A 26,509-nucleotide genomic window follows, 5' to 3' on the forward strand; every position below is an offset into this window, starting at 1 on the left:
AATTGAAAGACATATCTATAATATCCGCGTTTCTTTAATGTATGCACCGTTTCTTTCAATAACTCTTTGCAAATTATTGCATAACTTCATAATCGTTGTAAAAAAGCTCGTCCTTCATAACAATGAATTTTGTACCTATTTTAAAAATGAAACGCTTCCTATTGACCATTATAAAATTTGTTTAACGAATACGTTTGGCACAGGCAGTACTTTGAACGGGAAATAATTCTCCTCAAGTCTCATTAAATGTAGAATATTTTCAAAATACATAGAATTAAAAGAGAAATTGATTCTAATTAGGCCGATTAAAAGAAAATATTCATAAATAATTACATCTAGTAAATTAGAAATTTCAGTGACGAGTTAACATTTCCTTCTCTAATTTGCCTAATTTTATAATTATAGAAAATTTACTCCTATGCAATCTATATAAGATCTAATTTAATATTAGCTAATGTGTCACGTGAAATTGCCAAAACTCCTGTTTGTTCTCCAAAGCTCATCCCTTATTCTCATTCATTCAATTCTAACCTGGAATGCGATAACGATACTCGAACAAGTGTTAGACAAAGAGGGTACCTTTAAGCAAACATTCGAACCTCTGGCAATTTTCTGCTCTTAAATCGTATCCGTAAGCAGGCGCTTCGGGTCTATTTGCATTCTATTCCGATATATCAGCGGTCGTTCTCATGTTACCTTCTAGGCGTGTGGCCCTCGCAGTCGGAGAGGTCGCTAGGCGTCGCAGGTGGCTCGTCTCTTTCCTCGCTGCTCTGAGCTGACAGCTTGTTCCTGTCGGTGTCCAAGGACTCTGGCCATTGGGTTATGTACACGCCCTTTCTCCTTTTACTGGTATCCCCTCGGTACCTTCTAGTTTTGCCCGATGGCGATGACGCTTCAGAGGGTGCCTCGCTTGCCGCCTCGCTACCTTCGCTAGCTTGACTCAACCGTGGCTCCTCAGGTGGGGGTGTTATTATCACTTCGTGCGGTTCCAGTCTATTTTCTGTAGGAAATGATTAACTTCGTTTAAATCATTAATTCGGGGGAATAGTGTTAATGAAAGCATTAAATGAATTGGTTTCTTTCAATATTTTTAGTAAATGGACATTAGGCGATTAAATTATTGTATCTGGATTTTCTTGCTTATGAACGAAACATTTCTTGGACTAGGTACGCAATGACTGCGTGGCTAATATTTGTTTATGCTAATTTTATGCTGAAAACCGTTTTATAGCCAACGGTTGGTACATAAATTTGCGGCTGTATTTAAAAACACGAAGCAAGATTGGATTTACGTTAATCAGACATATTGATACATTCCTAGCAAAAAATATCAAATATCTAGAAAAAAATTAATTAGAATATGTATAGTGGATTTATAATTTAGCTAGGAATCACAGAATTTTATAATGATAATTTTTCGATAATTTTAAATTTATATGAGTAAATAAATTAGTACTCTGTGTAGGTTACATCAAACTCCTGTTTTGCATTATTTTTTACAAGAGATTACATTTGAAAAATTTAACAGTATCTGAGACTTCTGAAAAAAGCTTCATTTCATGTTCGGATCATTTGAAGGACTGACTACAGACAAGATCATCCAATGTAGAAAAAATGTTTCTAATCTCCGATTATAAGCTGAAAAGGCGATCAAGTTTTACCCGAATTTAACCTTCAATACAGAAAGTGAACACAATGATAAATAACGTAGTTGGAAAACAACGGTCAGATAAAGGTTAGAAAATAATCACTAGTCAGTTGGTTTAATGACTCAGAACTAACGGAAGTCTACTTATTCAATAAACAGAAAGAACAATATTCCGAAAAGATTGCGCTAGAAACAAACGTACACCCCGTTTCTTCCAACTTCTCTCAACCTTCTTCTTCCTCGTACAAAAAAATATAAAATCAAGTCGAGTTAACAATTGTCGTGATAGGTCAACGTATGAGCGTGATATTTACTTGGATTGGCGAACTCCAGACCAGAGTGAACGGGCGTGAAGTCATCAATGAAGATGGGTAGAACTCGATGACGTTGAAATTTCTATTTCGACCCTGGCACCCACCGTTCCGAAAATAGAGCCACGCGAAATAAAGTGGAAACTTGGGTGCACCTTTGTACCCATACTCCTGTCGATGCAAAAATAGTCCTTCTTTCCCTTACCCCTGTTCACCACACTGGGGCAGGCGAAAATATTTGGCCGGCTCATCCGCTTCGATTCGATGCTCTAATCTAATACATCAACTACACCGGCGGACTTTCAACGGCCGATTCCTAATTCTTGCCAGTCGATGCTTCGATAAACATGTCAACGAATATCCGATAATTAAGAGCGGACCCGTGGGTCGTTGAATCCTCCGCGAGCATACGGTGAAACGTTTCTCTATTAAAATGCGCGAGGGTGATAAGCCACGTGAAACGAATGTTGAAATGAGTATTGAAGATGAGAAGAGGGTGAATCGCGGCGAAGGTGCGATTCTGGCACGGATAAAGTCATTAAATTAAAATTACAAGTTGCGAGGATGTCGGATTTAGTAATATTATGTTGCCAATTTCCACAGACGAAATCAGCCAAATAACAAACTGTTGCTACATGGAAGGAAGCAGTTCCGCGGATTCAGCTGTTTTCCGCGTTTACGATGACCGTTCTTATTCGAGATACTCGTGGATTTCTAGATTTTGCTCTTGTATACGTTGTTCAAGAAAAGTCTGGTGAATTTGTTGAATGAGTCGATTCGAGGAAGTTATATTTTGGAGAAGAATAAGAAGTTATACTTTAGACGATAATTTTGATACGACAGGTCATAGGGAAATAGATCACTCTAACAACCTTAGTTCCTAACGAACATTATAAACTTTAAACATTATAAAATTTAAAAAATTCAGGTAACTCGACTGATCTGAACAAAGACTAAAGTTTTAGATAAAAAAAAAAAAACTCTACCGTTTGTATAATACTCGACGATAACCTACCTTTCTGCACGGTTTCTTCGATGGGCGCATTTTCAACGAGCGGAAAAACGGGTTCAGATGTGACGATCTCGATAGGAGGTTCAGCTTGCACCAGATCGACTCTTGGCTCGTTGATTTCTGGCACCGGCGGTTCTGGGCTGGTGAGTGCACTGGAAGTTGCCAGACTGTCGGAACCATCGCTCCTCGGTCGAATCTCCTCAACGTTTCCGGTTTGCGGTACACCCAGACCTTCCGCGGAACCAACGGCGCTGTCGACGCTAGGCGTCGATGTTCTCGGACTCTGACGATTAGGGCTGTTCTGTGGCGTAGAAACCACTGGACTGACGTCCCCTCGTCTTCGTGGTAACGTACTTGCACGAACATCCTTATTCTCTGTGCGATTCGATGTGGCTATTGGCTGAGCCTTCTGTCGACTAACTGGAACACAACATTCGGTCGTTATTATTATGAAATATGACGGTTTTTATAATTTATATCAAACATTTTAGAACAAGTAGAAAGTTATTCAACATGGACAAATGTTGGGTCTGTTCAAAATGTTCGTAGCATTTTTGATTGTGAATATATTCTATTTTATTCTGTATATTTTATTTTCAATGAGATTTCAAGAGGATTATTTACTATATATCTTTGTAAGATCCTGTTTGAAAAATACTATTTCTAGTTTGCACTAGACAAACTCCTGGATAGATTAAATAAAAGTGATACCGAGGAGATAAAGGATACAGTACAGTTAAGTTACAGTCGGAAATGTAGGATAGGGCTTTCTCGTTTGAAACCTCGTTTTTAAGAAAATTAAGTTTGAAATAGCAACGAGTGCATATGTACTCGATGGATTTCAAACTTAATTTTCTCGAAACCGGAACACGAAATAAAAAGATCTTATTCTTTTCTCTCAATGTAATAGAATTATCAACTGTATTATCTCTTCTAATATATGCTATATATTTATCACAGATAGATGTCATAAAATTAATAACGCAATTAATTAAACCTTTGTAAACTAATTCGATAAGTCTTGTGCAGCGATCTTTATCTGTAAAATTACTAGTTGCCGTATTAAAATCAACAGCTGAAGAAACTTGATGAAAAGAAACAGATGAGTACTCATCTATCACACGACAGAGTATATGGTATATACCTAAGTAGATTCATATTGACAAGTAAAAATAACTATTAATAATTTCTTTAGAAAACTATACTAAACTCTATTCTGTCTATACAATATTTGTATAATAGACTTTGCTTACCTTCTAAAATTCTATGTAGCATACGATCACTGTTTTAAAATAAAACTTTCCAAATTTATGTATAAAACAACCAATCTTAATATTTCACTTCAAATTGATTTTCAAATATTATCTCAACTCTATACAAGAAAACGCTGTTCTTTGGTTCAATATTTATTGCTCAATTTCTCCAGCTTATCAATTATCCAGAACGGAACGAAACGGTAGCATGTTTTTCGAGTAAAAAAAGCAAAGAGAGCAGCAGTAAAAATCAAAAGTAAACTTCCGCCGGATCAATCGTTCCCGAACACCTTTGCTGACTATGAATCACTGGTTTTTAATCGAACTGTCTATCAAGAGATACCTGGAAACGGAGAAAGAAAATACACATTGGTAGATCGCGTGTTAACCGAGTAGAAAACGGACGAGAGTAGATTTTTAATAGGATCGTGAGCGGATTTTCGCATACCGGTGGCTGTTGCGAGGTCATCGCGGTGAGCAATACCACGAGAGAAAGAGAGAGCAAGTTCTAATTACCTCCTCGAGTGTCAGGTAAGTTTGGCAGCGCTCTTAACACGAGGAGGTGGACCATTCCAATAATAATAAACAGAGTGTACGAGTGGGAACGGGAACGAAGATCTCGGTGACGTTCCAAACCGACAGCACGTCGTCTTGGCCGAATTCCCGCGAATATAGCGACCGATTAAGAGACGAATTCTGTCGTTTTCGGAGCTTCTGTTATTCCGTTCTATCAATTATATTGTATAGAATATCACTGACAAGATTCTAAAATTTAACTATCCAATTTAGCCATGGATATTTGATTGACATAATTTCAATTAAGAAACATCCGTGCTTTGAAATAATTGTCTTTTAGGAACGTATTATAATAAATCCAATATTATGATCATTCGATTGAAGTGATAAAGATGTTCTTATGCCATATAATTTCTTTGTATATTTAATGTAAATTGCTTATTTAGAATTATAAATACTATGATTTTTATCTCAAATTATTGTGTCATAATTTTTTCGTATTGCAAAATTTTGTTCTAGGATTATAAATACTATAATTATTATTTCTGGAGTTCTTGTATCATAATCTTTTCGTACTGCGCAAGTTCTTATTATAAATTGTAATATAGAGTGATATATGCAAATATATTACATATATATAATTAACGTAATATAATACATGTATATATATATATATATAATTTGAAGTTCATAAAACAACTGATAAAAAGAATTAGATATTTTTTGGTACTTTCTGTCGAGTAGACAATTTAGATTCATATAAAATTTCAACAAAGAGTAGTAAAATTTATTTAGAAATTATATATCCTAAACTATAGTAGATTACTAGCGATAATTTAGCTTTTGAGTATATATATTGTGCGCTAATAAACACGCTCCAAGTGCATGCAGCAAATTTATTCGCTGTCTAAGGAAACGCAGCACGTTCGTGTTACTAATTTGGCACAAATTCTGTTCATAGCGTAATCTGTATCTAATAGCATAATAAATATACGGTACAGACTACTAAAGATCTTCTGGACGATCGCGACTTTTGTTATATTTACTACGACTTGATATTAAAATTTCCTTTAATAAGAAACTATTTTTCTATGCAAATTTTAATAGCATTTCGAGAAGGAAGTTTCGCATTCTACATATCTGAAAATACGATCTTACGTTGTGAAAATTGAAAGTAATAAGGAACTTGTTGATCGTACGGCGAATCTACCGATAATTACAACAGATGTTGTAAATCATCGAGAACGATCATAATGAATTTCGTGTTACCCCGGCCTTCCCGTAATTATCGTCACAGTAATTAAACGTCAAATTGACCGCTATGTAAATCTTTTCATTGCGGTAAAACACACATCCGTTAATTTAGTTCACAGTTTTCTATATGAGAAAACTTCTCCTGAGCATAAATATCGGGATAGGAAAAATAGTGAAACTTGAGAACGCATGCACACGATAAGACTATACGCTCCAGCATATCATCTATTCATACGCTTTTCGCTTTACTTAATATCATCTAAAAAGAAGAAGAACATAATGCGATTTAACTATTCGTTTTCCGAATGTAGCATTCAAACTATTATTCAGCAGATTCCAATACGAAAACCATAAACGGAAAGCATGCTAAGATTACTCTCTAAAAAGAAATATTTTAATTATTTTAGTATTTTAGTTCAAAAGAGAAACATATCTAATCTAATATTTATTACCAATTTATTTATTCATCCATTTCTCACAACAAACTGTCTATTTGTTGCGAAAATCATTTTACATCATAAAACCCGTTTCCATTTCATAAGAAACATTTTCACCGTACAACAAAGAGTTCCTTTCTCCGCAATTCATTCTTTTTCAGTTATTTTCCACCTAAGATCATAATCAGTTTCCGTGCGTCGTTTTCATTAGAACAATCGTCGCTGGAGGCAACATGATCGTCAACTTCATGATCGTAATCACTATCATCGCGTATGATTCTTTTCGTTTGTCGGACGATGATAGTCGGATAAGAGGAAATCTATTATCTACCGCTGCTTTCTCTCGATCTCTTTTTCCTCCATTCTGAATGCTCAACGTTCTCCCGCTGTTAATGGCCGAGAAGATCCGTGGACCGTAGCTGTATTTCAGAAGATACCTAGTTACACGTCCTCGTAAACCGTCTTCCGAACGTAAAAGGTGTCCCGCAAGAGATTTGTTGGCGTGTTAGCTCGAAGCGTTTCCGGCTTGCGCCACGCACGCGATTCGCCGCGTTTCACGCCTTCGGCCTTGTTACACATTGAGACGTTGGCGTCCTTTTTTTTCAAATTTTCTTTCTTATAAAAAAGAAACAAAATTTTTCAGTAAATCGATGTGAAATAAAAAGATTTATACTTTGAAACGAAAAAAGTCTAAAATAGAAAATTGCTAATTACTTCAATATCTAATAATGAAACGACTTTTTTCCTTTTACTACATAGCTAATAGTCTGGATTTTAGACAGCTCTAAAAAAATTTGTTTATGTGAATTGCTCGTATCAAGATGCGTATCGAAACAATTCTATTTTGAATTGTAATATTGTACTTGGTAAATAAAGGTCTTAAATAAAGGTAGTCCAGTTTTAGGACTTTTCGTAGTTGAGTGACACACAAAGATATGTGCAGTCTAGCAGTCTAGCAATCTAACAATACCTTTCTCTACTTCTCATGAATGTGATTTGGACTCCAAACTATACGGACAAAAGGTAAAAGAAATATGTAGCGTAAAAATTACTAATGATATTCCTGTTATATTTTTTCAACAAAGAGGGAAGAACTACAGATTGTTTGATTCTCTTTAATCAGAAGCTTGTTGTAATGTCATTCGTGAATTACATAATCCGTCCATTTTGTGGGTGTACTTGCGATTATTTTTTAAACTTCAGAAAAGAAGATTTACACTGACTACTTTCTGCAATGCATCAATCGCTCTTCGGTAAATATTTCTCTTAAAACAAAGATTTTCTCTTTCAAAATATCTGGTTCATGCACAGTAGCGTTTTTTTTTTTAAATATTCTGAATTTGTCATTGTGTTAGATATCTAATAAGAAGAAAAATAACCTTGAAAAAAGGTTTTACAAGAGAAGTAATATTTATATTACATATATATATTACTTATATTATATATATAAGTGATAACTATATTACATAAAAGCTAGACTTTAATTTCTACAAATAATTCTTCCAGAATCAAGAATTCCAAATAAATCACATATGCAGTAATACAAAGTATTTGCATGAACACAATAGGAGAAATACACAAATCGTATTTTCCTTTTGCCAGTGCCATCGATTACCTTTTGGCCAACTATGTACCACACAATGCGACAAGATTTGTTCAAATAATTACATGAGCAAATAATACTCTTATTCAGGCCATGGACATAAAATGCATTATCTTTAAGGTCGTTCGCGATACAAGTGCAACGGAAACCGATTCTCTCTAATATCTCTATTATTTCTATTTCTTTATTACGAAACCGAAGCTGCCTTCGTTCGATATGTAGTTCAGGGCTGTAACTGTACATCTAGACGAAAGTCAATGTTATGCGACTACCGATGTCGGAACGAAAAATCCAGATCTTTAGAAAAGCGTTTACTATTTTCGGCACTGAGTGTAAACTGTGTATAGACGTTCTTCACTTCTCTTCTTTTTTTCTTCCTTCCTCTCTGGAAGAGGAGATGAAACCAATATCTCGTTGCAAGCTACTGCGCGTATAAAGACTTCATGTTTCGCAAGAAGACCAGAAACCGTTTATGATAAATTAAATGAAACGCAACAATGGGATTACGCGTATTGATAATAACGTGTAGACTATGGATTTTGGTACAAATTCATATACACAGGCTCACGAAAGTATTTGAACACTTGTAGATATCTTTTATAAATATATTATGCGTATTATACGAAAGTTCTATTATTCAACTTGATATATTTATGATTTTTCATATTTAAATGCACGAATATCCAAAGTATAGTGATATACTGTGAAATACAGTACAACTCCCTTTATTGAAACCAAATATCACATAATGTCTGAATGTTGCCGGCAGAATCCACTTATCTAAATGCGAAGTACTGTGGGAAGAATCAATTAACTCGTATTATATAAATTGTTTATTCCTCGATTAATTTTGAATTCGAATTTCTTCGAATGCAATTGAATTATTTTTGAAAATCTCGAGTTCTTAATACTTCGATCAGTTGTGAAAATCTTGATTGGAAATCTTGATCGGTCTCAGAGCCTTTAAAATCTAATGAATATTTAGTATCTTATATCTTCAACTATATCTACGATTATACATCAGTACAATCTCTTACATTAATCTACAATACCTTCTATTATATTTTATCTTCATTATTCTACGTGAAATATTGATTACCTATTCATCAAGTTTTCAAAACATTGCGCTCTATAAAGATTTTCAAGACTTCCACGATTCTCAAAACTTATCGAAACATTAAAATTCAAAACTAGTCAGAACTTTCAACAGTTTTTGGCATCGAATCGTACTCCTACAGATTGAAATTGCGACAGTATTGTAAAGCGTCGAATTGGTTTGAATTGCATCGAAATTGAGATTCAACTGTTTATCGTTAAACATCGATCGATACCAGACGGTGAGAAATTTCGTACAGGAAAAGCATTCGGAATTCTCGAAAATTATTGGACTGGAATTCACGAATAAAATATGGCCACACGGTGTATCGAGTGAATTTAGGACGTAGGCTTCTTTAACACGCGTGAAATTTAGAAAGCAGACTCGTATTCGCAAGAAGAAGAAAAAGAAAGAGGTAGAAGACAAAATGTTTAAGAGAAAAAGTAAAAAAATAAACTTTTCCTATACTAAAAATGTTTTTCGATAATGAAGAAGCATTTTGTGAGATATTTTTACGAATTTAGATTCCTCCTATCTTTAATCATACAAACCGTCATGTAAAGTGATTCATGAAAGTATTTTAGCATTTAGTATAGACAATTTTCATGAGTATATCGCGTATATTATACGAAATTTTTTGAAACTGCACTGGCATTGTAACTTACGATTACGGTAAAAGAATTTCAAACTAAATGTGACGAAAAAACAATAGTGAGCACACTCCCGCTCATGGTCACAATGTTTGAAAACAGAGTCCATTAAGATAAATTGACTGAAGAAGATTGCAAATGAAATGTGTTAACGCAACGTTGACCTTAATGGTTAGTAAAAAAAGAACAGAATGAAGAACATTTTCCACACGAAAAATGTTTTCCAGTAACGAACGAACATTTTGCGAGATATTCGCTGCTTTTTACGGATTTAGATTGTCCCTATCCTCAGTTATACAAACCGACACCTACATGAATATAATAATAGACATAATGGGTAGTGTTTATTTGGCTAACCGCCATGCCGCCCGAGTCTGCATTTTCGCGCGCAGCCGCCGGACTTGCTGGCCAATATTTACAAGTACACAATCGGCCGTATACAGATCATATAATTAATTGACAATGTTTTTCCTTCCAAATTTCCGCGTTCGCCACAGGGGCGATTACTTATCGTGTTTCGGAATGAAAACGAAACGATATTGGCCGTAACATTATCGCGTCCCGTTATGTAACTCGTAACTTCTAGCTCGCGCTTTATCTCCGCATTTTATCTCTGCGCTTTATCTTCGCGTTTCTTAACTTCGTTCTTTTTCTTTTTTGTTTTCGACTTCGCGCTCATGGCGTTATTAAATGAACTTCGAAGATCATGATACGTGGAACGTTTAATGTTTTGGCTGGCCTTGGAGAAAATACTTGCTTGGGAACTAGAGATGAACGATAAGGATGGAGTTGAACATCTCATTTTTATTCGTTTTTCTTGTTATATGCTACACTGGTTCGTTCGCCAAGCTTGGGAAAAATACCAAGATTTTAATTAGCTTGTAGCTTTAATATTATGTTAAGATCTTTTGTATTTGAATCTTTTAGTTGTTAAAACCTTAACAACTAACTTAAGGTTTTAACAACTAAAAAGATTCATGATGTTTTAGGAAAAGCGTTGAGAAAATCGAAACAAGAAATAATGCATATCAATAACGATCTTCTCATACCAAGATACAATTTAACAAACAGAAGAAATTAAAGTTCACAAGAAAACTTAATTTCTTATAATACACGGAATTATCATGAAATATATTGTTCCATAATTCTAGTAATTTTATTAACATTTTTATACGCCATTACTACAAGTATTTCAACTAGAAACGTAATTTCTCATAAAAATGGATATTATTTGCTAACTCCTTTCAATCGGAAGAATACTTGTCGACAAATTCCCATATTGTTTCATCGGACAGACGGAAACAAAATGTTTTTCTTTGAACCTACTAGAGTAATAACGCTCGAGTAAAGAAGTAAAGCAGAACCTTTTATGGAGAGTGACTAGTAGAACCAGTTCCGAGCAGGTGAAGACCCGAAAAGATAAACACGGAAACAAAGTACAATGAATGCTTTGGAGTAACTGTTCTTACGGTTGCTTCTGCTCCCACTGCTACGCCCATTCAAATGCTTCTACCGCTTGGTGTATGATCATTTATACCTATGGATATGATACCTGCGAACAAAATCTACAAACCTATCGCGATTATAAGCTAATGATCGCTTCGACTTGAGCTTCCTCATTGTAGTTTCTTTAGTAGAATTAAAAATTACTAATACGAAGATAAATTAATGTCGGTATTTAAGAGTATAATGGCTCATTCAAGTAATTTTTACAGATATATTATTTGCTTTGCACGTAACTTTTAAAATTTTCATTCCCACTGTAATGAGACACGAAGTTCGTTATTATATTGGTAAAATTTGAAACGCATCTGAAAATTTATGTTCAGGCAATATCGAGAGGTTTATATATTAGATACAACCTAACAGTGTACAATTAAGACTGGATTATTAAGAATCAATTACCTTGATTGAAGTCCACCTGGCCGAAGGAAGCGCTCCTAAACGGCACACCAGCTCTGTGAAACGTAAGAAGAGGCCCTCTGGGCTCCAACCTTGTGATCGCATCCCTGGCTTCGCCTTCGTTTCCTGCCCCGGATGAGGCGTTCAGATCGTCGCACAAATCGTCCACACACGTACCACTATCCACCACCGAATCACTGTACTGTCTCAGGTGTTTCGCCCCGTCCGCACTGGCATTCAGCTCGTTTTTGATGTCACTTACGTCACCACTGTTCCTATCATGTTGCCTGGCCGACCGCGAGGATCTCCTCGAGTCGCTACATAGCTTCCTGCACGCGTCATTACTCGACTCACTGAAACACTCGTCACCGACACTGTCACACCGGTTGATCGTCTTTAGCTGGTGTTGCTGATTTCCAGACCCATGACTCGTACCCTCACTGTACGTGTAGCTTCGACAAGAAGGTCGACCATCACAGCGACCACATCCTTGATTTATTGTCTGGAGGAAAAAATTGGTTGTTCGTTGAAATGATAGAATTTTTATTCATGAAGTTATATATTGCATCTATTGAGTGTTTTCAAATATATTGTTAGTCGCATCATCGTGGTGAATGAGACTTTGATATTGTGAACTTCTTAGGTTGAGTATTTTCTAAACAGTACTTTTATACAATAACAACGAGTACTATTATAGTATGATAAACAGTAATATTATATAATATGAGAATCTGAAAATTTGGTAATTCAAGAATTGCCTTACATTGGAGATCTTGTAGCAATGTAAGACTACGCATTTTTTATGAAGCTAGTGGCACGGAAATTAATATAATATTCTAATCACGTGATTAACAAGAATCTTTTAAACCTTTTTAATATGAAATTCCATTATAATATTTCCAATTAAATATCCGAACTAATAGCTTATAATATTTCATCGTTATATCTTAAATTTTGAGCGGAAAAAGGAATGCTGAAAAAGATCTAAAAACTCAAAGGAAAACATTTATCATCAAATACCATATTTGTTTTATAAATTTCGGTGAACTTATTTCACATACGAGTGAATATAAATTATTATTTAAAAAAACAGAAAACAGAAGCAGATTTTCAGTCTCTCTTCCTGCGGAAAGATAAAAAGTGGAAAAAGTAAGAAGTTGCTAGAAGTGACACAAAGATTTATTAATTAGAAAACAAATTCCACTTACCTGAGGATAGTTCTGTGAGAGTGGTTGATACCCACTGGGGGGTGGAGAGGATGCTTGAGCCCGCGAAGGTCTCCTAGGTGGTGGTACCGGGGCTGGTCCCTTGAGTTTCTCGGTGAGCTCTCGAAGGCGCTCGGCCTTTTCGCTCCGGGGGCCGGAAGAGGACTTTTTGCTACTTCCTCCTCCGCCCCCGCTCCACCGGAACCTATGCAATCGGTCCACCGCTATCACTGCTGGTTCCTGAATAGAACAGATTACGTTTTTATCACCATAATATTAGCAAACCAAACTTTCATCCTATAAATTGTAAAAAAATTCAGAGTTACTTAATAATATCTTTACTTCGTTTTTTACCTAATAAGTTTTTAAGCTAGTGCTCAAAAGTGTTTTTAAATAGTAATCAAAATTTAAGTGGCCTGTTGTATTCAAGAAAACTGCGGAAGGTTAGTCTGTGAAATTAAAATTTTAGCTTTGACTGTAAGGTTTTCTTAGGTTTTTCGATTCTGTTCTTTCTTATAAGTTTTTTAAGATCGTGCACTCGCGACCAAACCAATTTTTGGATCGACCGTGCTGCGCAGCGTGCGCTGTCTCGTGCTTGCCGCGAGGGAAAAGACAGATGACGACCAAAATAGAATATCGTTCTTCGACTAGACACCTACGTATCGTACACATACGACTTTTCGATTCTCTAGGCTTGTCACTTGCCCGGCGATCAATTCTTATTCTCTCTGTTTTATCATCTCTCATTTGAATTCGACCAAGCCAAATTAACAGGTTGAACCAAGTTAACAGGTGAACTAAAATTCAACAAAGGCAAACTCGTTCCTTGTCAATTGAAAATTAATCTGGCTTAGCCAAGAATTGCAAAATCCACGAATTGTCAAATACATTATTCTCGATCCGTTACTGTTTTCCTTTCTTGACAGTTACAAAAAGAAGAGCAAAAGAAATACTGGCGTTCAACGAGACGGATATAGATAAAAGAGAAATGGAAGGAAATAAATAATAATCAATCCTCGCGAGACCTTCCACGCCGACCTCCATCTCCAGCCATTAAAAATACTACACCTCTACCACTTGTAAGCCACCTCTTGAGCTTTGACACAAAGCGTTCTCTCAGGTCGAAGACACGTCGTCCCAAATTCCTACGAACCAGCTCACTCTTACGAAATCACAACAGTTTTTCTACAGCCTCTGAAGCGTTCCTCCGATCAACGTATTCCCAAAAATATCCTCCAGAACGCGACTGAAAACTCTCATCACAAAACTCCAATCTACTCAAACTAGTATATAAACCTATTGTATATTCATACATCCTATCGACAATTCATAATCCACGATCCACTTCGCATTTACACACGAACAAATCAACGTATAAAGGATCAAACCAAATCAAACCTGACCAAACCTAACCAGAAAGATAACCCAAATTGAACCGAAAGGAATAGAAGCAACGTTAATCATTGCAAGCAAATCTTCCTCGAATGTCTTGAACGTTCGAAGAAATACCTGCAGCTTCAGCGTCTGATGCTTGGTCCACTGTGCTAGCTGGCGCGGTACCGAGACGGACTGCAACGTCGGAACGGCGGTGGATGTGTTGAACGATGTCGAAGTGGATGGCAACGAAGACGACGGTACCGCCGCTGTTAGAGCCGCGGACGATTGTGCTTGATGGTGCTGGCCAGTGCTGTTCCCCACCGATGTTTGCAGCATCCCTCGGTTATTATTAGAGTTCACCAACGGTTGCGCCGACGTCGTTGGCGTCGTTAGCGTCGCCGGCTGTTCCACGCCGGCAACACGGCTGTTCGAAAACGTGGGAGGCCCAGGAAAAGGAGCCTGTCCACTACCAATTCCTCCACCGCCACCTCCAGCTCCACCTACACCGCTTCCACCGCTTGCTCCGCACGTCGACGTCGACGACGACAACGGGTATGTCGACGACGTAGCGACGTTCGTTGCCGACGGCGGGATCCTTGGCAACGGCAAACGGGAACGTGGACCGATGCAACAGCAGTCGGCGAGGCTCGTGCTCAGATCGAGCGTCGCGTTTTCCGGACTCTTCTCCGTCAGTCTTTCGCGAGAATCGCTCTCCCGAGAACTCCTCTTTCGACGTCTTTCCTGCGATTCTTCCCGCGAGTTCGATGGCGGCAAGCTTTCCTGAAAAAAAATTTTCTATTTATTTATTTTTTATTTGTTTTGTTGATTTATTTGTTTATTTAAGTGATTTATTTGAATTGCTTTGAACGTTTAAGTCTAGAGGAAAATTGTGCCGAGAGAACTGTGGTTTTTATTATTTTTAGTATTTGATATTTTTTGATATCAATTGTCTTGAAATTAATTTATGTGAAATAATATTAGTTGAGAGCTTATGATCTGTACATATTTTATAAAATTCTTTTTGTTGCGTTATTCTTTCGGAATACATTGAAGTGCATAATTTTTAATCTTATGCTAGAAATTAATTTATAAAATACATTAGTGAGTTATAGTTTGGAATTTTTACATATTTCTCATAAAACTCAATATAGAACTCGAGAATTTGAAAGAAACATTTAATTATATTTATGTAATAAAGCAGAAGGTTAATAAAAAGTTGAATTGATCGGTTTTTGTCTTCTAAAAGGCTCAAATGTCAAGAGAATCATTAAAAATCTAATCTTTTATTCTTGGTGACTTTACATCAAGGAAACTTATTGAAACAATGGCACTTACAGAAACTACGTTTCACATTTGTTAAATTGAAATCTTAAAGGGCACTAAATTGTACACTTGACAACTCCAAGTTAAAACAAAAACTACTAGTAGGCTAGTTTGATCAAGAACACATGTAAACTCCGAAAATAAACTCCAGAAAACTGCTGAATCTTTACATTGTCATGTTACATGTTCTATGATCAGCAAGAAACCAACTACGCACAGTTGCATTATCACGGCGTATAAAATTTCGTTTACAATTGGATACTTGACATTTTTCTTCCGCATCTTCCGCGATATTAGAAACAAAATAAAACTCATTATCACACTTATAATTATTTGAATCGTTCCTTATAAATTTTTAAATAAATCATATTTCAACATAGAAGTAAAAGGAATTAGCCTTTAGGTATGGAGGTATTCAAACAAAGACCTCACGAATATTTTATTCCTAATTTGTAGCCCGCTATGAAAAAAGGCGGCCTCTCATGCATGTAGATCAGACCACGTACTTATAGTCCTTTGTGTAATATAGCACGAAAGCAGCGGAACAAATGGGACCGTTAAAGCCTATGAAGTGGCTTCGTACATAAAGAGACTCAAAGACTGCTTCTTGTGATACCGTGTAAAACGAAACATAGGAAGTAGAACCTGCTTGCACAAGGTAATTTCACCTTGCCCTTGCCTACGAGGGAACACCTAATTTAAATATTTTTTCTATTGATCATTTATTTTCACCTATATATTTGCAATTGTACATTGTGACTAAAACTAGAAGAAAAAGATTAAAAAGATCTAACGTATAAATTCATATTTAATTTTAATTACAACTATTCTATAATATTATAATATTATATAATATATATTATAACTATTCAAAATTAATTTCTTAGAAGTTAAGAATTAAGTAAATTATTTCATTTTTCTCTGTCCTTGACTGCAAAGAACGAAAATCTTCTTTCATTGAAATATTTTAGCATCTTGAGATGTTACTGAAAATCCGTAATGATTATTCGCGTCGTTTTATGATTATCTATGGGTTCGATTGATACGTGCATAAGGACGATTGTGGTAAAGAGGATAACAGAGGAGACAATGGCATCGAGGCAAGGTGACGTTGTTTCTTCCCACGAACGAGCCGGAGATAAATTCCTCTGAAATAGATCTCTGACTCTTGTATGCAACACGGTGTACGGGGGATATGCTGGAAAGTAGAACCATCTAATCTCCTTTCTGGAAATCCTCCTGAGATAGTGAGATACGTTTCGAAATGTCTGCTTCGATCTTTATTCTGACGTTTTACGTTGCGCGGCTGAGAACGAGATACCACAAGGAAATGCTAAAAAGAAAAAATAAAGAAATACCTGTGCTTCGTGTTGCAATAACACTATAAGAGACCTATATTTACACAGTAATCATGTATTCGAATAGAGAAGATCATTTGAATATATCGAGTAGCTTAAAGAAATCTTTTCTACTTGAATAAGCTGATCTTTCGGGGATTCGATATATTTATTTAGGTTAAGTATGAATTTAAATTCAAGTGTTTCAGGTGCTTGGAGAATTTAATTTTGCTTAAGTTACCTGGGACGTCTAATGAAACGAGTTTATCTCGAGTTCCTGGTATTTAAAATTCGTTGAATGATGATATAATGTTACTAAAGTTTACGATTTACTATGTGATTCAAAGGATTATATTCTGATACTAATAGGGATATGTAGGTATTTATTGTGTAATATTGTAGTATATCTATTTTAAAATATATATATGTACTTATTGTAGTCAGTAGAAATATAAGTGTTATTTATTTAATACACGTAGTTTTTGGAAAGTAACGAATAAACTAAATAATTTTGAAATTTGAAATTATACAAATAAATATACTATGATTAAATATTATATCATTTACAGATTGTAAATATATACATAACATATACATGTTTCTTTATATAAAATTACTGTAACTTGTTGCATCAACAATTAATTCAATAACATTATCGTAAATATATATATATATATATATATAGAATAATAATGTTTCATAACACCATGGTGTCCAAATATTAATGTATGAAAAATCTTTATAAAAATTCAGACTAAGGAAAAAAACAAATCTTGAAAGGTCACCATGTAGAAAGACTAAGAAGGGTTGAGATTGAAAAAGGCGTTCACGAGGCGTCTAAAATCGGAACACGAGAGTCAGATCATCGGCTCCCGATCGGCCGACGCGACGTATTCACGGTGATTTGTTGGTGAAGATTCACGATTGAAGTACTTGGCAAAGTGTTCGCGGGCTCGGCCGCGGTACGTTTCGCACGAGATTTTCACGTCGCCGCTACGTGTGCGTATGATGTCAACGTGGATATTATTCCGACCGGTCGAGGACGGGCATCGGTGAAAAATAGGAAGAGGAAGAAAGAAGGAATAAAAAGGGAGATGGCTCGAAATCGGTACGAGTCACTGACTGGCGGCATTCTATTTGCGCGATCGGTTCTATATTTAGAATTTCCGACATCTTCATTTTGCTCACCGCGAAAACGTCTCTTCTCTGTCGCGAATCCGTCGAAGGTCGTCACGACAGCCAACGGAGTTTGGATTCTTATTTGGCTGGACGCTGCGTCGGTCTCGCGGCTCTTCATTCCGCTTAACCAATAAAATTTCGCTGGCAACACCACCGTGAAATTTCAAAAACTTCATATCCCCCCTTTCCCATTCCAACCTCTCGTTGACGCACTTTGAACAACAGTACAGTCTTTTTGAACCGTATTTGGATACGAGGAATGCGACTCATAATAAAGGAACTGTTGTACGTAAGTACTCTTATAATATAATATGCTCTTTTTAAATGTTGCCAGTGGTAATAGACTTCGCGTCATACATTGTATGAGAATGCATTTAGTTGCTTTGATAGAGATACAAAAAGTTGTTGCGTAACTCTTTCTGTAATTATAATAGCACAAGGTTTGTCGTTGACGCGATTCTTTTTGTGTATATATTCTGTAGCTTGCTCTGTTGGTAAAAAGAATAGTGTCAAATTGAAGAGTATAATAATAAGCAAGCGAGTTATTACGGATTGAAACGAAAAATATCATTTAACCAATATTTTATATTCTCTGAATTGATACCGACTGCTTTTTGTGCCTATGTAACAAAGAATAGCTTTCACGCGTTTAGATAAATAGAATTTTTAAAGAATCTTCAACGATGAAAGAGTGTACAATAAAGAACATAAAAATTGCTATAATACAAAAACATAAAGAAACCTATATATAAATGTACAGAAATTTTGAACAAGTTCCTTTCGACGAACGAGGAACATTTCAAACACATCAAATTTTACTAGAACAGAACTATTTCATCATACAGGATGATTCATTAAAAGTATGAGGACACTTATGAATACTTATTGGGAAGTTCATTAAAAACTTCGAGAATTGTTATTTCATTTGAAACTAAATTATTAAAAACCCACGTATTCGATATTACAAGAATAATCTCATCAATTTTATATAACAAAATTAGTTCCATTCTTGTTTACGTGTGATTGTCGTGTTTTTTGATCGTGTTGTTCAATACTGACGTTCATATTATCGATGTATTTCTTGCTATCTGGCTCTATCCAAGTCTCTTACCTGAGAAAGTCTGAGACCGTATCTGGTACCACCTAAAACCACGTAACCACCGCCGACATTTCCCCCTGTCATGGCTCTTGCTGCACCCCCAAGCCATCCTCCGAAACCACTTCCTCCTGCCTTCTCCGGCCCGCCACCGCCGTCTCCACCGACGCGGGGCATTCTTCATCCTCCCTTCACCCTGCACAGAAATACAAGGCAAATTACGTTACACTTTTCGGTAAAAATCCATTAAACGTATTATGTATTTAATAGTCTTCTTCTTCATCTCTTCCGTTAACAACCAAGGTCTCCGTTATTTTAATAGTGAGTTTGTACTGGCAATGATCTTATTATGGTGCTTTTCCATCGTGGTTTATGAACTCACCGGCCGCGTTATGACGTAAAGTAAACTTAAATTGTGTTTTGAGTAAATATGCCATCACGGTTTTACCGTCTGATTCGACAGGAAGCGAGCATAAATTTCGTGGCAACGCTTGACGTGCGATGTGTATTTTTCTTTCTCCTTTCCATTTTTATTCTTTTCTTTTTTTAACATTAGAATTATCTGGATGGTCCAATTTGTAATTTTCCTGAAAATTTTATAGTTTTAAAACGACGAGTATTTCTGATTTGAATAATTTATCGTACAATATGCGAATAAAAAATTTCATTACATATTTTTTCATATATCATTCACTTTGGTTTCCTTGTTATAAATATTGTACTTTAGTCGTCACTATGTCATTAATGTATTTTTTAATATCTCTTCTGCGAATAATTAGTTTGCGAAAAAGGTTACAATAAAATAGGTAGTAAAATGTTATAAAAGCTTGATGTTCCTTTAATGTAGAAAATTAAGTAAAGACAAGAATAATTTTCTTAGAAGCTTGACGTTCCTTTAAAAGTTTGATATTTCGTTAATATAGAAAATCAACTAGAGGCACAAATAATTCTTTTAAAAGATGCATACAAAAATTTATCCTTATCGTTATTATATCAAAAAGATTTATCGTGAGTTCTTTGACGAATTGAAATATTTAATCAATTCAATTTAATAGAAAAAATGAACTATGCACTGATTATAAAAGCACCTAAATACTTACTCTCCTATATTTTAGATCACGTGACACAATTTTTCAACATTTTCAAGAGATTATATATCTCAATATAATGATAACATCAGGATCTGTTCACTATTATCAATCTCACGAACCACTCTTCATCTTTAACCTTTTCAATGTACAGTACATAGAATATAGTTTGGTTAATATATGAAGTACTTCGGCAACTTATTATACTCTTTACGCTCCACTATCATAAATTAACCATGATAGAACAGAACACGAGCAATGTCGATAATATCGCGACTTAACGTTCACTTTGTTCACAAATCAAACCTCGTAAACGTTTCTTTTCTCACAGATTACGTTGATTTACAGAACTATTCCGAAGCTTTCACGGCGCGCGTACGCAATACGTCTTCGAGTAACTTTAATGAAACTTTCTCGGGAATCGACGAGAATTTCATTCAGTAACGGCGACGCGTCGTAAATAAATAAAATCGTTCTCCACAGCTATCGGGGAATGTGCAAACGTTCGCAAGAATTCAAGAAGCGATTGTGGTGCGTGAGTGCGTGCGTGCGTGCGTGCGTGCGTAACATGGGCGCGTGAGTTCGCATAATCATGGCAGTTCAATTAGATTTGTTTCTGTTATGAAAAATTTATAGAAACCGTCCAGACAGATGAAATAGCAGTTTTTAGGTATACATTTTCTTCTAATTTATTCCGCATCGATTGTTTAAAACGCAAAGGCTTAACTTGATAATACATATACCATTTCTAATTCTTTAAGCGAAAATAAAATTTAGTGACAGTATATATTATATTAAACTAAGTGGTGTACATATGTAATATTTCATATACTCGTGGAGGATTAAATGTCGATTATTTATTTGTGATGTAATAAATGTGCAGCATCAATTGTATCAATTTTCTTCATGATATTGATCATACCATTCATGTAAATAAAATTTTACAAGAATGTATTGGATATCTCTGAGTAGAAAATACAATTTTAGAAACATGCTTTCTACGTTTATACTCATACGTCACGTATAATAATAATTTGCATAGTAAAGGTTATGTGTTGAATTAAGAATATAATTGCCCATTCATAAGAGAAGAATTTTTCGTATAAGGCCAAGAATTATAAAGTTTATCTACGTTTCGCCATATTGTATATGATTAATGTCAATCGGAAATTGACGTCATCGCACCGTTACATCCGATTTAGGTGTCACAGACGATTTCTGAACAGAAAAGGAAAGCATTTAAACTTTGCTAAATATGGAAGCGCCATTTAACTGTAAAAAATCCAACAAAGAAATATATCTGTATTCTTCATTCTTCGTTTAACACTTTGTAATAGAAAACAAACCTTATAGATCTGTAGTAATAGCGATAGAAATTTGGCACAATTTCGCGCATTTATAACTACAAATGTGTGATCTCGCGTAAACTATCCACCATGAATTCATCGTTTTATTCGGTGAAGCAACTACTGTGATTTGAACGAATAAATCTGGAGACCGGAAATTGCTGTTGATAATCGCAGTGCGCTCGTTGATGAACGAGCAATCAACGAATAAATTGAAAATCCCAGATGCCTACTATTTCAAACGATTCGAATGTTGCATTATTTACTTTGTCATTTGGATTCAAATTTATTCATGGAATTCGTGAACAATCGTGTACGAGAATCACGAACGAAAATAATAGTGCAAAAATTTCGTTTATCTCTATTACTGGAATTTTTTATGTGGAAAACATAATAATTAAGTTTAATTAATAGAACAATTACAGTAATATTATTCAATTCTTACAATCACCACGGATTTATTTCTACAATCATCATTTATTCCTAAAATGCTTACATCTTTGAATTTATGAAGTTATATCTATCCTTCTTCAACTATTTTATATTAAAATACTTCTTCTTAGTCATGAAGTTATATAAAAGTCAAGAAACTAATAAAAATAGACTATCATATCTTTCTCTTGTAATCTTCGAATTATACCATATGTATTGACAACTACACTATCTTTGCAAAGCTGGCTTTCATCTAAACAGTATCGCGATGGAGACTTTATGATTGCAAATATTGAGCGTTTATAAATACCCGTGTATGTCTTTTCTATTTCCGAATGCTGAAGGCTAACTATATCGGAAATTGAAGTGGTTCGTACGTCTTCTCAGGTCTAAAAAAGCATTAAGAGTCAATCATCCATCTCCAAATAATAATAATAGCGGTTATATAAATCATATACTGCCGAGTAAATCCTATACTGTTAGGAAGATCGCGCTTATTTACGTATAATATTTTATGAAAGTATTCGAACACGTAGGCAAGTTTTATGAATATATTATATGAATTGCATAAAATATATAAAACATTATCGCATATTTCATTAACACTTTAATGACACATGACTCGTGATTATATTGGTCTTGGAACCATTCTGAAAATGTATATAGAAGTTATATACATTTTCAGATTCATCTCTGATTTTATCAGTGCGTATAATAATGACAGTTGTGCCTCTTTACAGTTCTAATGAAATTTCAAAAAGTTTCGTATAACACACATAATATATTCATAAAAAAATATCTATATAAGCATTCGTATATCTACTTTTGTAAGCTATTGTATAAAGCAACGAGGGACATTGTTTCTCAAAAGTTGAATTACGAGGTTTTATTATCGCGAAAGGCAACGGTGATCGCGTCGTTCCGCTGGCTTTATTCTATCACGCAGATCGCGTGTTTCGTTGAACGCGGCTGGTTAGATTTATGGGACGATAAAAATCATTTTCTCTTGCATTATTTGTACTACAAAAATGGCCATTCTTTTTCACGTATGCAAATTACCATCGAGGCATTGGACGCGGCATTGCAGAATTTATGAACGGCCATGGAACAGGTTGGGATTAACGAGAAATATTATTTCGATGCACCGTAAATCCTAGCCAGCCTATTCGATTTTCATCTAATGTGTTTTCTGTCAGATAGCAGTGATCGAGTGACATTCAATTCCCGGAGTAAGTTATTTCGCCGAACCACGAGCCATCACTGTTCCCGATAACGGATGTTGAACTCGATTCGACCGAATCCCGATAAACTTCATGATCAATGATATGCATTATTGTTGAGCGAAAGTCGATTCACCAGATCGAAAGAGTCAATTTTCGCCCAAAATGAGTCAATTTTCTGGCGAATGGTGTCAGGAATATTCCAATCTCCCAATGTTTCGATTACTAACATTGTTCAAATCATTTTGTATAGAAAGAATATTTCAATTGGATTCTTATTCAATTATGTTTGTATATTTGCTAAAAGATGTGTCTTTTTCCGAAGGATTTCTGTAAAAATTTACTCTCATTTGAGCCTCTTAGAAGTCAAACTAATCAACTCCACTTTTTGTACGTTTCTCAACTTCATTATATGGATGCGTAATTAATATTAAACTTGTTGAATAAACAAATTGTTTATTTCCAAAAGTTCATTTATTACAAGAAAGTAACATAAATAAAGGTGATCTCTCCGAGGAAATTCTCTAACAATTGTAATATTCCACACTTTTCTTTACTTTCCAATTTATGAAGTTAACCAATATAACTTCTGAATTAGTTCAAATCTACTTAAATATATTGTTTCTTTTCGGCAAACTTATGAGGAAATAAATATTAAATTTTGCAATTAGGTTCAAACCAACTTACAGTATACTTGATCCCATCACTAACGGCATCACTCAACAACAACGATCTAAATTAATCTCCACTAATAAACCGAGCTTACAAGGTAGAAAAAAAAAGAAAAAGAAAACAAGAGGGAAGAGACGAATGATATTCACCCGACTGGAAGCTTTCGCAAGAATCCTAACGTAGAAAATACAAATTTCATTACGAGCGTCTGGTTACGAAGCCGCGAACGAACCAATGCATTCCTCTCAAGAAAATGGTCGATTGGTCCACGGAAAGCGGCTCTTTTACACAGTCCCGAGTCCAATTGGCCGGAACGAATTGAACTTGTGCCAGGGTCGCGTTGAGGTGAATAAAAAGAAGACGAGGAAACCAAAGACGCCTGGTGCGCGGCAGGATACCCGAGGGCGTTTTCTTTCACTTTCTTTTCGTTCCTCGAACCCACAGCACCCGCGATATTCTTGAATTCCGCGACGCTCACGCGCTCCCACCTTATTCCAAGTTTTCATCTTGGTTTATGTCGGCACGTGGCATTGGTATCGCGGCAGCCGCGTATTAATTAAATTCGGAACGCGACATCGCGGCGCGGTATTTCGAATATCTTGTACACCAGTGTCTTGAGCTGGGAAATCGTAGTTTTCCTTCTAATTCACAAATCCGTTCCACCTACGTACCTCACTTCACTATCGTAATACAATAAAGTTTCCCGTATCGGAACTACATAACAGGGAAACGAAAATGTTCAGATAATAAAACACCCACCTTCTTGATATTACATTTCATTTATTCATGCAAAGAACGAGAAAATTGCCAGTATTTTTTATTATCTAGGCATATCATATTTTTTGGCCGTTGAACTACATAAATTTTCGTGGTGAGAAGATACATTCTCCTTATTTTCACTTAGATCTCGTGCAGAGAGCGACTTTTTGACGCTGCGTTCACGCTGCGTCCTTAATGTTTGTGTTCTAATATACGTAGTAATACGTAGTATTAGTAACAGAAAAAAGCACTTGTTTCTTCGGTACAGTATTCAAACATTAAGGTATTCGACAATGGAGGATAATAGAGGTAAAGAGCTAGTAAAATGAAGCCCTTAATATTATACTTTACTTTAATATCTACTTAAATTGTATATCATATAAAATAAATTATAAATTACCGATAACACGACATCCTTCTTTTTCCTATCTGACATCCTGTCAATAAAATACATTAATAATCCCTAATAGACCTGTTTTCCGGAAGCGTGATTCCATAAAAATACTATAAAGCGATATTGTAGGATAATCTGGACAACGTCCTCATAAAATAAATATCGTAAAACTGTTCGACTAATGGTTGAAAAATACGTGAAATAGATTCGATATCGAGTAAAGCATCTCGCACGCAGGTGGTACTCTTAGTAAAGCCATTTATTGGCACCTTGCCCGCCATGATTTTCGTCCGGAATCCAAACGCCGGATTTGGATGATTCAACCGATCTAAGGAAGAGAGTGGTTTCACGTACAGCAAAGTGCCATGGCACGCGGAAAATATACGAAGAATTTGAAATACAACGAACGTGATGTAAATATTGACGAGGGTGCAAACTCGTATTTTGTCGCGTTGCTCACAAAGAATATTCACTGTGAAGAAAGAAATGCACCGCAATGCGGTGTCAGAATTCCGAGTATAATAAGCGAAAATCCGTACAGGGTCAAACACACTGGAGGAAGAACACTGTCAACGGGCAGCTTTTCTACGAACACTATCGTTAATCGAGCTCTTCTCGACGAAGACGAAGCTTCTATTTTCATTCGTCAGATTTCATAAGAAAAAAAAAAAAAAAAAAAGAAAAAGGGAATCGCCACGTCGTCTTCGGCGAAGCGGAGACACTTTCGCGGCTAATTTTAATCCACGATCTTTTGGAGAAGACCAAAAGTCTTTCTTGGCACATGAAGCTACGATACGAATAAGGAAAGCGTTGAAGAAAAAGAGGCAACCGCATTCCGTTCCGACGATGTTATTTGCACGAGAGACGCAACGCGTCTCGGTGCAAACAACCGATAAACATGCACGTTGCTTTGTCATCGCAATGTGGCAGAAAGCGTCGTTGGGTTTATTCGCGAACCGATAAGCTGCTGCAACTCGCTGAGATGCACCCGCCGCTTTATCACGATATTTTTTTTATTTTTGTTCTTTACTTAAAGTCGCACGAAAGAACATAAATCCTAAACCATCTTACATGAAAGAAACCAAAATTAATTCATCGAATATAATAAACAATAAGAAGATGTATACGTGATCCATTGTAGGAATGTATACGCTCGATTAAATGAATATTATACTATAATAATTGTCTGCTACGGTTTCCCAGATGAGACTTTTCAGAGAAACGATCAAACGATTTTGTATTGCTCTATCGAAGAACGCAAACCCTTTTGTACTCTCTTTCTCTTTCTGTTGAGACTCTCTTTTCGGGGAAACGTTGCTAAAGATAGAATACACGTTCGAACCTCTTAACACGAGAACACGTTCATCGTTCGCCCCTACGCTCAGTCTCTATACGGCCC

The 26,509-nt window shown here is 35.7% G+C and overlaps 1 protein-coding gene across 7 annotated transcripts in view; it reads right to left on the reverse strand.

Moving 5' to 3' along the window:
* Positions 1-26,509, reverse strand: part of LOC139988428 (rho guanine nucleotide exchange factor 17) — a 67,429-nt gene that overhangs the window by 35,402 nt on the left and 5,518 nt on the right. For all 7 annotated transcript variants that reach the window (XM_072005860.1, XM_072005859.1, XM_072005858.1 and 4 more), the window contains exons 2-7: positions 19,215-19,395; positions 14,397-15,044; positions 12,891-13,127; positions 11,686-12,184; positions 2,975-3,391; positions 697-1,000 (exon numbers count right to left, since the gene is read on the reverse strand). In XM_072005860.1, the coding sequence (XP_071861961.1) occupies positions 697-1,000; positions 2,975-3,391; positions 11,686-12,184; positions 12,891-13,127; positions 14,397-15,044; positions 19,215-19,376 (2,267 nt within the window). In that variant the 5' untranslated portion in view covers positions 19,377-19,395. The remainder of the gene's footprint in view (positions 1-696; positions 1,001-2,974; positions 3,392-11,685; positions 12,185-12,890; positions 13,128-14,396; positions 15,045-19,214; positions 19,396-26,509) is intronic.

The sequence above is a fragment of the Bombus fervidus genome, chromosome 6 (assembly GCF_041682495.2).
Source record: "Bombus fervidus isolate BK054 chromosome 6, iyBomFerv1, whole genome shotgun sequence".
Classification (NCBI taxonomy): Eukaryota; Metazoa; Arthropoda; class Insecta; order Hymenoptera; family Apidae; genus Bombus; species Bombus fervidus.